Below are 13,600 nucleotides of genomic sequence, written 5' to 3'. Positions count from 1 at the left end.
CTGTCAACAAAAGCCTGTAGTCTAGATATACCCTTAGATACATGGTGGAGTTAGTAGTTTGTCTCCATACAGGGCCAAATCCCACAGGCAAAGGTACTGCTGGCTTAACAATACAGTCTTACCTTTAACGGTAACACTTCTTTGTTGATAGCAAAAAATGCAGCCATAGCTTTGGTCCATGAGCAGAGGCCAGACACATTCCCACATACTCGCTTTGCAGTCTCAATGTTATAGTCTACCATTTCAAAGTAAGGATTCAAAAGCTCCACGACTTCTTCATTGATTGTATCTTTTGGGAATTGCTGGAGACATCATGGAGAGAATAACTTAGCCACACTGTATTACTATACATGCATCAGCTTCTCCAAAGGTGCTTTTAGAAATACACACAATTCATTTGGCACATCCTAATTTATGAATGGCCTGTAATTTCAGCAAACACATAACATAATTATCCCCAATACTTTAAAAAATTACCTGACAATGAACCTAATCCTAAAATCCTTTCTTAGGCAAAACCCAGATGGGACATCAATAGGCATTTCCTTTGAATGAGAACTGTACGATTATGCCCAGTATTTGTTCCTTTAAAAACCTGTAAGTTCTAAACTGAAATATATAACACTCACTTCTTACAACATTTGCTCTGCTACTACCATTAGGCAGCTCATTTTTTCCTCTATGTTTTTGAAGTACCTGCAGGTTCTGTAAAAAGTTTCCTGCTGTCATCAATTTCAGTGATTCCTGCCATGATGGGATGGTGCAGCTTTTTTCCTGGTCCACTTTCACACTGTTAACTTTTCTCTGGAAGAGCAGTAATACGCAGTCCATAATGCGCATAATAAGATGAGGAGGTCGGCCCAGCGTGCGCACAGTGGCAATGTCTGCAGGTTTTATTGTCTATGAAATTGAGAGAAAGGAAAGAGATTACCGCTGTTTTTGCTGTAGTAAACCATGTAGTCCATCTCCATGACAGACAGATCAAAAAAACGAAGGGCATTTACATTGAGTCCATCTTACAGGCATAGTATCTGTTTGGAAAAATTAATTCAACATACCTACCCATATTAAGTTTTAACTTGTTAAATCATCCTCAAGCAGAACCAAAACTAGGAAGAGCCAATTCTGAAAGGTTTTATCTGCTGTCTCTTGTGAGCTACTAAGCAATTTTTGCTCAGTAGCACCAAGGAGGCACTCAGTAACTAACACAAGCAAACCTGTTCTGATGGACAAAAAAGAGAAAAAGCTCTTTAAATAACTGAAGTTTTGACATAATGCTTTTGTTTGAACATATTACAAGCAATTATTAGTGTAACAGAAAGGATAAATGAACCATAGTTTGTGTTAAAGAATTTCACATTTTAAAAAATTAGTTATGTAAGACCACAACCTATCTTCTGCACTTCGGAGTAGTCTTGTCATTTACAATTGACAAGTCTTGAGGTTAAAAAGAATGGGCACACTGACTAATTAAAAGTCACGTAGCAGCTAAGAAACCTGTAAAAATCAGTATTGCAGTACATATTTATCTGTGCTACTAGCAAATTCCATTGAATTATTAGTAGATAACTTAAAATTCTCAAGTCCATGTACATCATAATTTGACAGATTACAATGAGAAAACCAATCTATACAACAATCACAACTGACTGAAATGAAATTGTTGCCTGAAAAAACATTAAAATAATGTTACTTAAATGTTTATTCACATATTTGTTAGCTCCTGTTTGTGTGTCTTTTTTCCCAATTGAATCTGTCATGTGAGCAGTTGTAGTCCCAATGAAGCCAACACAGTTCTTTGCTCTGACTGAGAAAACAGTAATATCCTCATGGGAAATGGGCATCTGTATTTTACAGAGTATAAGTGTCTACGTAGTGTATTTGACATCTGTACCCAGAGCAGTGTTCCCCCACAGCACAGCTTCACAAGTGATTAATCAACCCTGCCAAGTCAGTCAACTCTATGCAGGGAGACCTGATCTTCTGATTGGGTGGGGCTGATTGATCACCTGTGAAGCTGGTGCAGATTAGAGGGAACACTGTGCACGAAATTTTATTTGCATTATTTAAATTTTATATCTCAGATGATATTCAAGTTTAACTTACAAAAATTATATTGTCAATTAGTATTAGTGAAACCATGGTAATTGCATTAAAAATAGCTGTCAAAGAATGAGCTTGTTTGGCAATTTATTTTTTGCCAATCACAGAAAAAACAAGGAAATGATATGGGATAGAAGAAAAATATGCTATAGGTAACTGAATTACTGTACATTCATTCCACTGAGGCCTTCTGATGATACCATAAACCTTGACAGGATAGTTTGAGCGGTTTATACTGTAACCACAACTCCTGGAAAGAATCCCTTGAACCATAATTGTGTTTTATTTTATGATACTCAATAGCTGGATCTTAGTTACAGACCCAAGATCTGTACATGCTACTTGTACATGTACATTCTTACTGTCTCAGGTACATATTACACTGCTGCCATCATTAGGCAAGGGAGCTAATGTGGATCGAATTTGTTAATATTTAAAACCTTCACATGTTCTAATGGAAACCAGACCATTGGAAAGTTCCTAAATGTTTGATTACAGCTTAAATGGAGCATAAATCTTCTTGTAGAGGTAGTCGAGATAAGTTGGAGTCCCGTTCCATTCATCAGAGACATTTTATTGGGAGGATTTTCTTCAGAAGCATCCCACTTATTTATATCTTTGAATGTGACCAGTGGCCTATTATTTCACGCACCTGCAGCATGATTCAGTCTCTGCAACCCCAGATGTCTTGATTATTTCTGCTTTCAGAAGGCACCTTGCAGATTAAATCTCAAAATGCACTATAGCGTTCTGACATGTTAGGCTATGTCGACACTACACTCAGTTTCTAGCCACAAGGTTGGGGGGACACAGCCTTGTCACTAAAAGCTGATGCATGTGAATACTGTTGGTAGGCACTTTTGCTGACAAAATGTTTCTATCCCTCATGAGCAGCTTTCACTTTGTCTGCAGGAGCACACTTCTGCTGACAAAAGCAGTGTTCACACTTGCACTAGTTGTGGCAAAAGTTTTGTTGTTTGGGGGGGAAGGGTTCAAGCACTCAGGAACGATAAAAGTTTGGTCAAACAACTGTAAGTACAGCCAAAGCTTTGGTGGCACAAGAGGCATTATAGGTTGAACCTCCCTTATCCAGCACCCTCATGACCTGAGTGGTCCCACACCACAGAGATTGCCGGACAAGAGGAAGTTAAGGCTCCCTACCCAGGTATAGGGCTCTGCTGCCTGCCATCTGCCACTGCCTCCAGCTCTCCACCTTGCCAGCCTTGGCCTGGGCTATGTCCCCCACTGTGCCAGCCCCAGACAGGGGCCGGTCCCACTGCCTCCTACCCTGACTGGGGCTGCACCCCACTATGGTGCCGGTTCCATTGACTCCATGCCTAGCTGCGGCTGCGCTCTCCACTACCAGCCCCAGCCAGGACTGTGTTCCTGACTGCCGGCCCTTCTGCCTCCAGCCCTGGTGGGCGCAGTGCTCCCCCACTGTGCCAGCCCCAACCAAGGCTGTTTCACATCACACCAGCCCCAGATGGAGCTGTGTTCCCCATCTCACCAGCCTCAGCAGGGCTGCATTCCTGGCCACTGGCTCCACTGCCTCGAGCCCCGGATGGGGCTGCGCTCCTTACCACCAGCACTGGCGAGGGCTGTGCTCCCCACTGTGCCAGTCTCCCTAGGTATGTGCTCCCCACCACCAGCCCAGCTTGGGCTGCACTTCTGAAACTGGGCTGCCGGGGCTATCTGGTCCAACAATATCTGTGGTCCTGTTGGACTACGATGTTGCCGGACCAGAGAGTACTGTATTTTAGAGGTTCAACATATACTAAAGTGATGAGGAATCCTGTGGCACCTTATAGACTAACAGATTTATTGGAGCATAAGCTTTCGTGGGCAAAGACTAAAGTGGGTCTTTGCCCACGAAAGCTTATGCTCCAATAAATCTGTTAGTCTATAATGTGCCACAGGACTCCTCGTCGTTTTTGCAGATCCAGAATAACACAGCAACCCCTCTGATACTTGACAACATATACTATTATGTGAAGAGAAAAGAAGGTCACTCAATCACTTTTTCATGACAAAATCAATCCTGCAAGGCTAGTAAGGAGGATGGAGGAGGCTCTGTCTGGATGTCTTCTCCCTACAAGGCAGGTAACAGGAAGGCAGGGTGTATTTGGAGGAACAATGTGCTGAGTGAGAAGGGTATTTGGGAAAAGGCTGCTCAAGGGTACAGGAAAGCAGTTGAAGGTCTGAATATTTCTCTATGTGCTTGCAGAACTAGGGGTGTTCCCATCACTAGTCCGTACCTCCCATTCATTGCTTTGCTCTTCTGAGGCTCTCATTTCCTAGCACACCAGCTCTCCACTATTGGAACAACAGGTTTCAGCAATGAGAATGGAAGTTATTCTGCACCAAAAATTCTTTGCTCAGTTATTTATCACTGTACATATCAGTGTAAATGCACACTGCATTGCACAGTACAAAATTCAAACCAGAGATGCTCAGACTGAGACTTAAGTGTTTTTTAAATCTGTCTCCTGCAGCTCTTTGCAGCACATTATATTAAAAAACTGTCATTTAATTATTAACTAATATTAGTTATTAACCAATCAAGATGATTTTACTAGGTTATTAATCAATTGTAGAATACATGGTCAGTGATTTGCTATGAGCATAACAGTGAATGAATTCACACTACTGTGGCTCTCTTGGGTAATATTGATCATTAATGAGGCTCCTGAACCATGCAAGTCTGAGTATCACGGATCTAAACTAAACTAAAATGGGACCTTCATTCCCAGTGATGCATTTCACAGGCAGAAACGGACATTGCCACCATCAAGGACATACAGAGTGGGCTACTCCATTACTATGTAAACACTTCACAACAATGATGTCTTTTGCAGTAGTGTCTGAAGCTGGAGACAGAGGGGACATGGGAAAAACTAATGGGAATTGTGTTTCCAAGTAGTGGAGATCTGACAGAAGTAATCACGTAGGAAACAAAAGCATCAGGACAGTATATATAATACAAGAATAACTAAGAAAATTTAAGATAAGAGGGAAGAGGCCTATGTTACAATGGACTAAAGCAGCTTTCCACTCTAGTAGCTCTCCATTCATCAGTGTTTGAACAGAATATTAGCAATGGCATTAGCTGGTTACCAATGTGATATCAAAACTAAGCAACCAAAGTCACTTTGACTTATGTGAGCTGAAGTAAGTTTAACATGAAAATTCACACACAGTATTTAAGTGCTGAAAACATTCTTCTTGTTTTAGGTTTAAATAATCCCTGAGCATATTGCATTTGACAACGTTTATGAGATAAAAGGGAAACATCTGTCACCTGGCAGGATATGTGGCTCAACCCACAGGCCTATATTCTAAGGAGCACATCCTCTGAAAATGGTAGTCTGTCTTATAATATTGACCTTTAAAGCTGCCTCTGCCTCTTCCAAAGCAGGCTTAGCAGCCTCCAGCTTTTCCTCAGCAATGGCTTTATCTGCTGAGATGCTGTCTACAATAGCTTGGGCTTTATCCTTCACCTTCTGTACCTCAGCTTTCACCTTCTCAGCAGCTTGGGCTTTCACAGTGACTTCTTTCAAAACCTAAAAAAGGGAGAAAATCAAATATCAAAGGGTATGTCTACACTTGCACCCTCTTTCAAGAGAGGAATGCAAATGAAGACATTTGAAATTGTAATTGAAACCGGGATTTAAATATCCCACGCTTCATTTTCATATTCGCGTTATGGTGCTATTTCAAAATAGCGCTGTTTCGAAATAACAGACATTGTTAAGACATAGTTATTTCAAGAGAAAACCCTTCTCTCAAAATAACTGGTAAACCTCATTTAAATCCCAGCTTCATTTGCAGTTTCGAATATCTTCATTTGCACTCCTCTCTCGAAAGAGGGTGCAAGTGTAGACATAGCCAAAGAGAATACATTGCTGAAAGAATGTGTTGCTGGGTATTAATTTTCCAGGTAAAATCCCATCTGTCTAATTTTATGTTCATAAACTAGCAGGATTTTCAAATAAGGATATTACATGTACTGTTGTCATGCAATGTCACAGATCCCTTTTTAACTCCTATTTGACTCCTTTTTCCTACTTTATTCTTTGCCAATGAGAAAATTACAGAAAGTACAAGAAGTTAAAGAATGTACAAAGCTGTGCCTACCATGTCAGCTTTTTCATTAGCAACCTGAAGCTCCTTTTCTTTAACCTCCAGCTCTTTGCTTAGAGCAGCCACTGATTCAGATGCCTCTTTCAATTTCTCTAATCCAGTATTCATTCTACAATTTAAAATACAAAACAAAGAGCATTACCATTTCCTCTGCTATTTTAAAATTCCCCTTCTCATATTATTCTACTAACAAGAGGAATAGGAAAGCTACTGCCAAAAATGTTTCATGTCAAGGAAATTGGTACAAAAATTGTCATCCAGCTTTTCCATTATGTAACTTTCCACTACTATCAAATATGTGTGTTTCACTGGTTAAACAGAAATTTTCTGTTAAGAGCACTCAAATGGAGAAGAGCCCAATGGAACTCTTAGTGCACACAGTGACTAAAGATGATTGAATAGCATTCTTGGGCTCAAGACTAGAGAGTGAGTGACGGATAACCAACCAGCACGGTGTTTCTTAAACTTTTTAAGACCGAGGAACACCAAACAATAATTTTTTTTATGGGGAACACCAAAAAAAAAAGAGAAAAGCTCAGGGGGAAGTCGCCTGCCCTTTTAAGGGTAGCCATTTTGAATTCTGTTGCTCTCTGCGGCACATCTGCAACTGCCTCACTGCACACCAGTGTACTATGGAACACAGCTTAAGAAACAATGATCTAGGGGAACACATGGCCTATAAAAAGGTGTTTTCCACACTTCTAACTAAAACCTTCTGTCTGAAGTAATTCTCGAAACTGTGAAATTAACAATTACTTCCAGGAAAATAAGTTAAATATAGTATTCAAATTTTGAAGTCATTTCTGATTTGCAGTTCACTCAAAGAAGTCTAATTTTTAGATGATAGGGAGCATTTTCTGATTATTAGGATCGTTAGAAACATATCATAATTAAAAAATTAGCCATCCAGTCACTGGACATTTTTTCTGGATAGATTTTCAAAAGTATCTTGACCTTGTAACTTGAACGATGTGATATTAAATGAATAAATACAAAAATTAATTTCAAGACTGAAAAGCCTCCCTAAACAAATATTGAAAGTTAATACCAAACCCAAGTGAGTCAAAGAATAGAATGGCTGTATAGCAGGCTGGGAAAATACATAAACTTTAAGGACAGAAGGTACCAATAGGTCATCTAGTCTGATCTCCTGTATATCATAGTCCATTACACTTCAGTAATGCCTGTGCTGAGTCCAATAATTTGGCTAATACACATTGGCTGCGTCTAGACTGGCATGATTTTGCGGAAATACTTTTAACGGAAAAAATTTTCCGTTAAAAGTATTTCCGCAAAAGAGCGTCTAGATTGGCATGGATGCTTTTGCGCAAAAGCATCCATGCCCAATATGGACGCGCTTTTGCGCAAGAAAGCTCTGATGGCCATTTTAGCCATCGGGCTTTCTTGTGCAAAAAATTAAGGTGCCTGTCTACATTGGCCCTCTTGTGCAAGTATTCTTGCGAAAGAGGGCTTATCCCTGAGCGGGAGCACCAAAGTATTTGCACAAGAAGCACTGGATTCTTACATTAGAACGTCAGTGTTCTTGTGTAAATTCAAGCGGCCTAGACATCTGGCAAGTTTTTGAGCAAAAGCGACTGCTTTTGTGCAAAATCTTGCCAGTCTAGATGCACCCATTGTGTATACACATTCTAATCATGTTCTGAAGATATGAAAAATGGAGAATCCCCCCGCTCCCCACCTTGGTTAATCACTGTCACTGTGTCTTATTTCCAAGTTGAGTTTGTCAGCCTTCAATTTCCACCCAATGATTTTCGTTCTGCCCTCATCCACTGAATTGAAGAGATCTCTAGAACCTAGCATTTTCTTCCCCTGAAGGTCATTGTCAGCTCTCAAATTTTCTTTTTGAAAAACTAAACAGAGGGAGCTTATTATATGTTTCTGTGAGGCATTTTCTTCAGCTCTTGAATCACTTTTGTGACTCTTGGCTGCACTATTTCTTCAACTTCCTTTTTAAAGCTGAACCACATTCAGTATTCCAGTACTCATCATCTATACCACCTACAGCGCTAAAATCATCTCCCTACTCCTATTCGCTACTTCCTTTCTATAGTCCCAAGAACCTTGTTAGCCGTTTAACAAGGAATTAGGCATTATAGAGGTCAAACAACTGAACATGACCTCCCATTGCAATCCTGTGACCAAGTCACTGCTCTTCAGGCAAGCTGAAGTATTATATAGACAAGAAAATGTTAGGTTTCTTGCCTGCTAAGCAGAAAGATACCGGAATATTTAGGCAGCATGAATCACCAGGCACAGCAGCACAAAGCTGCCAGTGACAGAAACAAAAAACTTAGTTATTTAAGATATAAGAAAAGGAGAGGATGTGAAGAGAAACAGAACAGAACAGGCTGACTGCAGGCTAGGGACGTAGATGATGACAAGCATTAAAGACAAATGTTGGACAATGCACTGATCTGAGATGTGCTAGCTGGGAGGCTACGGATTTTGTCTGGCCTTAAAAGACCATAGCCTTTACCAGAAAGGCAAGGTGGTAGATTCATTTGACAACCAAGCCACAGTATGCACTGTAGAAAAGTAAGCTATAGTCTGATTCCAAGCTGAAGGTGTACAATACCGGTTGAAATCTTTTTTAATTGCAAAAGTAGCCTGGTGCTGCAGGAGCCATAGAGCTTAATTTGCACAACATATCTTGATGCACACACTATTTTAAACATTTTGTAAGATGGTTTGATTTAAACAACATATTTGAAAATTATCTGGATCACATCAAACTGCCTTGTTTAGTTTTCTAGAGTAGAAAGCTCCTCATCCTGAACCTGCAGAGAACCATGAAAGCAGAAAGCATGGATCGGAGGAATGAGATGATCCACAATTCACAGAAAAGTTAATGTCCATATGTTTCTCATAAAAAGATGAGAATTTTAATAAGAAAGCACCCTTCTCATAAATTAGCTGTACTTTTGAGTGTAAAATCATATCACATGTACATGTGTTCCATTGTTCATGTGAAAAATACGTAAACAAGAGCTTTCTTGTGCAATGTGATGTCACTGACAAATGAATTTCTCTGAAAAACAAACTAAGATTCACGTTTACTTCCCCGTTAAGTACCACTCACATGATTTCATTTTTATAGATTTAAATACTCTAACTTGTAGGTGCAAAATGGTCTTAATAGTGGATCAAATTTTATTAATACCAACAGAATAAAAGACCTGAAAAGAAAATTCAAATCCAACATCAGTTTTTTCTTTATAAAGTGATCAGAATCAGCAATTGAGGCTACCATTGATTGTCATGAGTTGTTCTGTATCTATTCAGGGAGGTAATGAAAGAAAAAGGGAACAAATAAATCATTTTACCTATTGGCCAATGTCTGTACTTCTGCATGCTTTTCTTTGTAGATTGCTTTATATCCCTGAATAAAGGACAGGTAGGATTTTGGAGTCACATGTGTGGAACGTCTATATCTCTGGAAGTAGTCAACACACTTCTCTGCTACCCCATCCTGGAAGGAGCCCATACACTGTACCACCTCCTTCTTGATTTCAATGGTGCAGTCAATCTCATATGATGACAGGAAGTGTTCAGATACTTTAGAGAAAGGAAAAAATTGTGAATTAACCTATTGAAATTAGATTCTTTCATGCAAATATTAAAGAAAACTTCTATGATGGCATGCTGCTTGTCAGCAATATAATGAAGAAGAGTTTTACCTAATTTATCTATCAGGTTTTGAAATGCCACTGAACTCAACATAATTTTCTGGAGTGTATGTGGGTCGAACAAGTGACAAGTATTTAAATAGCTTTTTATTTATATGAGTCAATATGCAAACATGCATAGTCCTATCTGCATCAGAGTACTGAACAGATTCAGCAACACTTATTGGTCAAAGACAACATCTGCAACTAGATTCTCCACATCAGGTTCTGAATATTTAGGATGGAATATTATTCTCTTCTGCATATCTGCCTAGAACTCTAGATATTAAAAGCCAACACATCTGTTTTAGAGAAGGCAGTGAAGGAAACTTAGACGGTAATTAATTACAATTTAAAACTCGTTCTAGGTTCTAAAAATAAACTATTTATTATTTGTTTTTTATCTTATATTTGAATAACCAAAAAGCATCTTTAAGGATGAAAGATTTTTCCAGTATCATATTATAAATAGTTTTAAAATAATAGATATCAGCCTTTAAAAAAGAGACACAAGAGAATCTTTTATGATCCTGGGAGTCACGTACTACACTATTAACATCAGCAAGAACAAAGAAAAACTTAAATCCAATATTTTATAAGTTAAAGAAGCTTGTCATTCAAAGTGATTATAGAGCTTGATTTAATTAAATTTCCAGTTTCAGTATAGCAGGACTCCAGAGACGCAATCAACACACACCCGCAATTAGCGCATCCTTAGGCCACCGGCTGAACCAGTCTGTAGTGCAACCTGAAATAAGGGCTGGGAACTTCAGGGCTCTGTTTCGGAATTTTTCACCTACTGGTGAAAAACAAAGTACTACATGTAGGTTCTGACGGACTCTGGTCATGAAATACTCATACAAATTTTCATTGGTTGGAGGTCGCCGCGGGTGCTCCTTTTTCATGACAGGTCTGAGGTCACTGGTGATCTCATCAATTTCATCACGTGCAAACAGGTTGGAAACCTTAACAAAAAGAAGCAGTTTTTAAAAGCTGATGGTGTGCCACGGTGATTGGAATAAATTACTGTGGAATGAAGTACTGTAATGTTAAGTAAGTGAATACAATTCTGATACAAACACAATAGGCCCCTGAGTCTACACAACTTCATCAGTTTTATGTCATTGACTCTATCAAAATCAGTGGAGTCACACCGGCAACAAACTGTTCTAAGAATGGAGAATCAGACCCACTATGACTAATTTTATTGCTGTTTGAATACATTAAAGTTAATTTCCCTCCTTTTAGTGTTAACTAATTAAAACATCTCTCTAGAGCAGAACCTGTCACCCTAAATATAAGGTATGTTAGTAATTTTAGATATAACTTTACCTCCATCCCACACAAGTCTATTTTACTTCTGAAAGTTACTAAAACTCTGAATGAAGCAAAAACTTCATACATGTTTAAGAAACAAAATTCATGTTGTTTCAAATCTCCTATTTCTATAACATAAAAGACCTGATTCACACATGTTCATTCTAAGGGATTTCATTCTTAGGGATTATTTCTGCATTAAATTTCTACAGCTTTGCCTCACCACAAAGAGAACCAATTTATATTAAAATTCCAGTGCAGCATATCACTTGAGACTACATTTGTATGACAACATTTGTGAAACTACCTGTATACAACTGCTTCGATGATGTCTAAGTCTGGGTCTATACATAAATAACGTAGCTGGAGTCAATATACCTTAAGCTGAGCTTGGTGCATCTTCACAGTGGGAAACTGACAGGAGCAAATGCTCCTGTTGGCTTCCCTTACTCCTTGCGACAGCGAGGAGTACCAGCGCTGACTGGGAGTGCCCTCAGCATTCAATTTAGTGGGTCTTTACGTGACCCACTAAATCGAATTCCAGAAGATCTATCTCTGGTGTGGCAAATAGACACGTGGCTGAAGAGACTATTCACATGAATCAAGCTATCCATAATCAGACATTCTCTCTGCTCCCTGCTTACAAAACCAAAAAGGGCAGAGAAAAGGATTAAAGAAACAAGTAGGCAAAAATTGCACCTCTCCAGATGATAAAACATTATTCAGGTATTCCAAGAAAGACTCATCTTTAATTTCATTATCTGTAAAAATAAAGCTGATGCCCTTTCCTTGTAGCCCTGCTATCTTGTACAAGAGCTTCAGGTCTTCCATCAGGTTTGAAGTGTTGTATGATCTAGAGAAAAATACAATTGTGTTGCCATTCAAACTTTCAAACTAGGATGTTGGTAAGCAAATGTTCCAGGCAAAAATATCTTTATATTTAATATATAAATTATGCACTTGTGTTCAAGAATATCCATTTAGAGTGCTTAAAGAGCCACCGGCCATTTCAAGTCTCAATTTAAATAAACATATTCAATTTGTAATTTTGTCATCATTTCTTTTTTACGAAGAGGATAACATTCCTCACATTTCTCTGTTAATGTTAAAACACTCCCACAAACACAAATGGGATTAATGATGCATAGCAAACAAACAAACCACCCAAAATACACTGTCAAATGCACAAGATAAGCTAAATTAAGAACATATTTTACTCCAAGCTTTTCATTATAGTAATCTTAGGAGTTAGACTACTATTTTTTGCTTGCTTAAAAAAAGATAGACTGGGAGGACACACTACATGTCACTACAGAAAATAAAGGCAAATATTTTTAAAAGGCTCTTAAGGATTCATACATTTTTATTCTGAACTGTGGTTGCTACTATGTGCTCTCCTTCTGGAGGCAATCCAAATCACAGAAATCAGAGTACATGTTTTTAAAATACATCTTCTTCAACAACTTACCTTGTTAAAGTGATCTGAAATGTAGCATAGCCAGCTATGAATGATGCCAGTTTGGTCAAACTCTGCTTTCCTGAGCCACCAACTCCAACTAGGAGAGCATTTCCACGAGGGGTGCGAATCACACGAGAAATCTACAGATCAACATGGCAGTTTGTTGCTCACTATATGGAATATTTTAACCTGAACAATTTAAGTTACCATAGAAATGGGAACCTTAGAATGAATAAGAACCTTTGAATTATCACACTTTTGTTAATTACAAATCTTTTAATTTTGAAAAGCTCTTACTTGTATGAAAATCTGATCATGTGTGAACATAACACAGCAGAGGAAGTAAGTACCCTTTTCACTTTACAGTGTTGTCATGTCAGAACATATTCCTACAGGATTTCCAGTAATGCCATATAAAGCTTATAATCTATGTCTCCCTTACACTTAACTGTAAAATTAACATTTTTATTTCACATTTGTGTAAATCAAAAATAACTCATTAGTCATCAGAATTACTGGTGTGTCAGACAGAGAGGTACTAATGCAGCTGAAAAAGATTGGTAAAAAGGAGGATAGTTTATTTGATGAAAACCTGGGCTGAATGCAGGATTCTTAGGTTCAGTTCCTTTTGACACCTCATTTAATTTGTTCTTTGAGTTAATCTTCCATCCAGTCTTCAATGGGTATCATGAAGATAAAATCCATTAAAAATTCTGAGGCACCCCAATACCATGGTCATGACAGTCACTAAGAACTTAGTTAGATAATGTGACCTACTCCACAGTTTTAAAAAGCACAATCTTCTGTTTTCACAGTCACCTTCACTGTAGTAGTGCCATTTTTATTTATTACTGGGCTAGAAGAACATTTCACAGTGGAGCTCCTTTTCCTTTCC

The 13,600-nt window shown here is 38.5% G+C and overlaps 1 protein-coding gene across 2 annotated transcripts in view; it reads right to left on the bottom strand.

The window, feature by feature from the left end:
• The window catches only part of DNAH5 (dynein axonemal heavy chain 5), a 253,320-nt gene that overhangs the window by 69,170 nt on the left and 170,550 nt on the right, over positions 1 to 13,600 (bottom strand). For both annotated transcript variants that reach the window (XM_075921464.1, XM_075921465.1), the window contains 8 exons: positions 12,715 to 12,845; positions 11,946 to 12,099; positions 10,627 to 10,894; positions 9,588 to 9,819; positions 6,238 to 6,352; positions 5,487 to 5,663; positions 697 to 900; positions 123 to 302 (listed from right to left, as the gene is read on the bottom strand). In XM_075921464.1, the coding sequence (XP_075777579.1) occupies positions 123 to 302; positions 697 to 900; positions 5,487 to 5,663; positions 6,238 to 6,352; positions 9,588 to 9,819; positions 10,627 to 10,894; positions 11,946 to 12,099; positions 12,715 to 12,845 (1,461 nt within the window). The remainder of the gene's footprint in view (positions 1 to 122; positions 303 to 696; positions 901 to 5,486; positions 5,664 to 6,237; positions 6,353 to 9,587; positions 9,820 to 10,626; positions 10,895 to 11,945; positions 12,100 to 12,714; positions 12,846 to 13,600) is intronic.

The sequence above is a fragment of the Pelodiscus sinensis genome, chromosome 2, assembly GCF_049634645.1.
Source record: "Pelodiscus sinensis isolate JC-2024 chromosome 2, ASM4963464v1, whole genome shotgun sequence".
NCBI classification, from domain to species: Eukaryota; Metazoa; Chordata; order Testudines; family Trionychidae; genus Pelodiscus; species Pelodiscus sinensis.
Note: the sequence above shows the minus strand (reverse complement) of the source record. Positions and strands in the feature narration are given on the sequence as shown.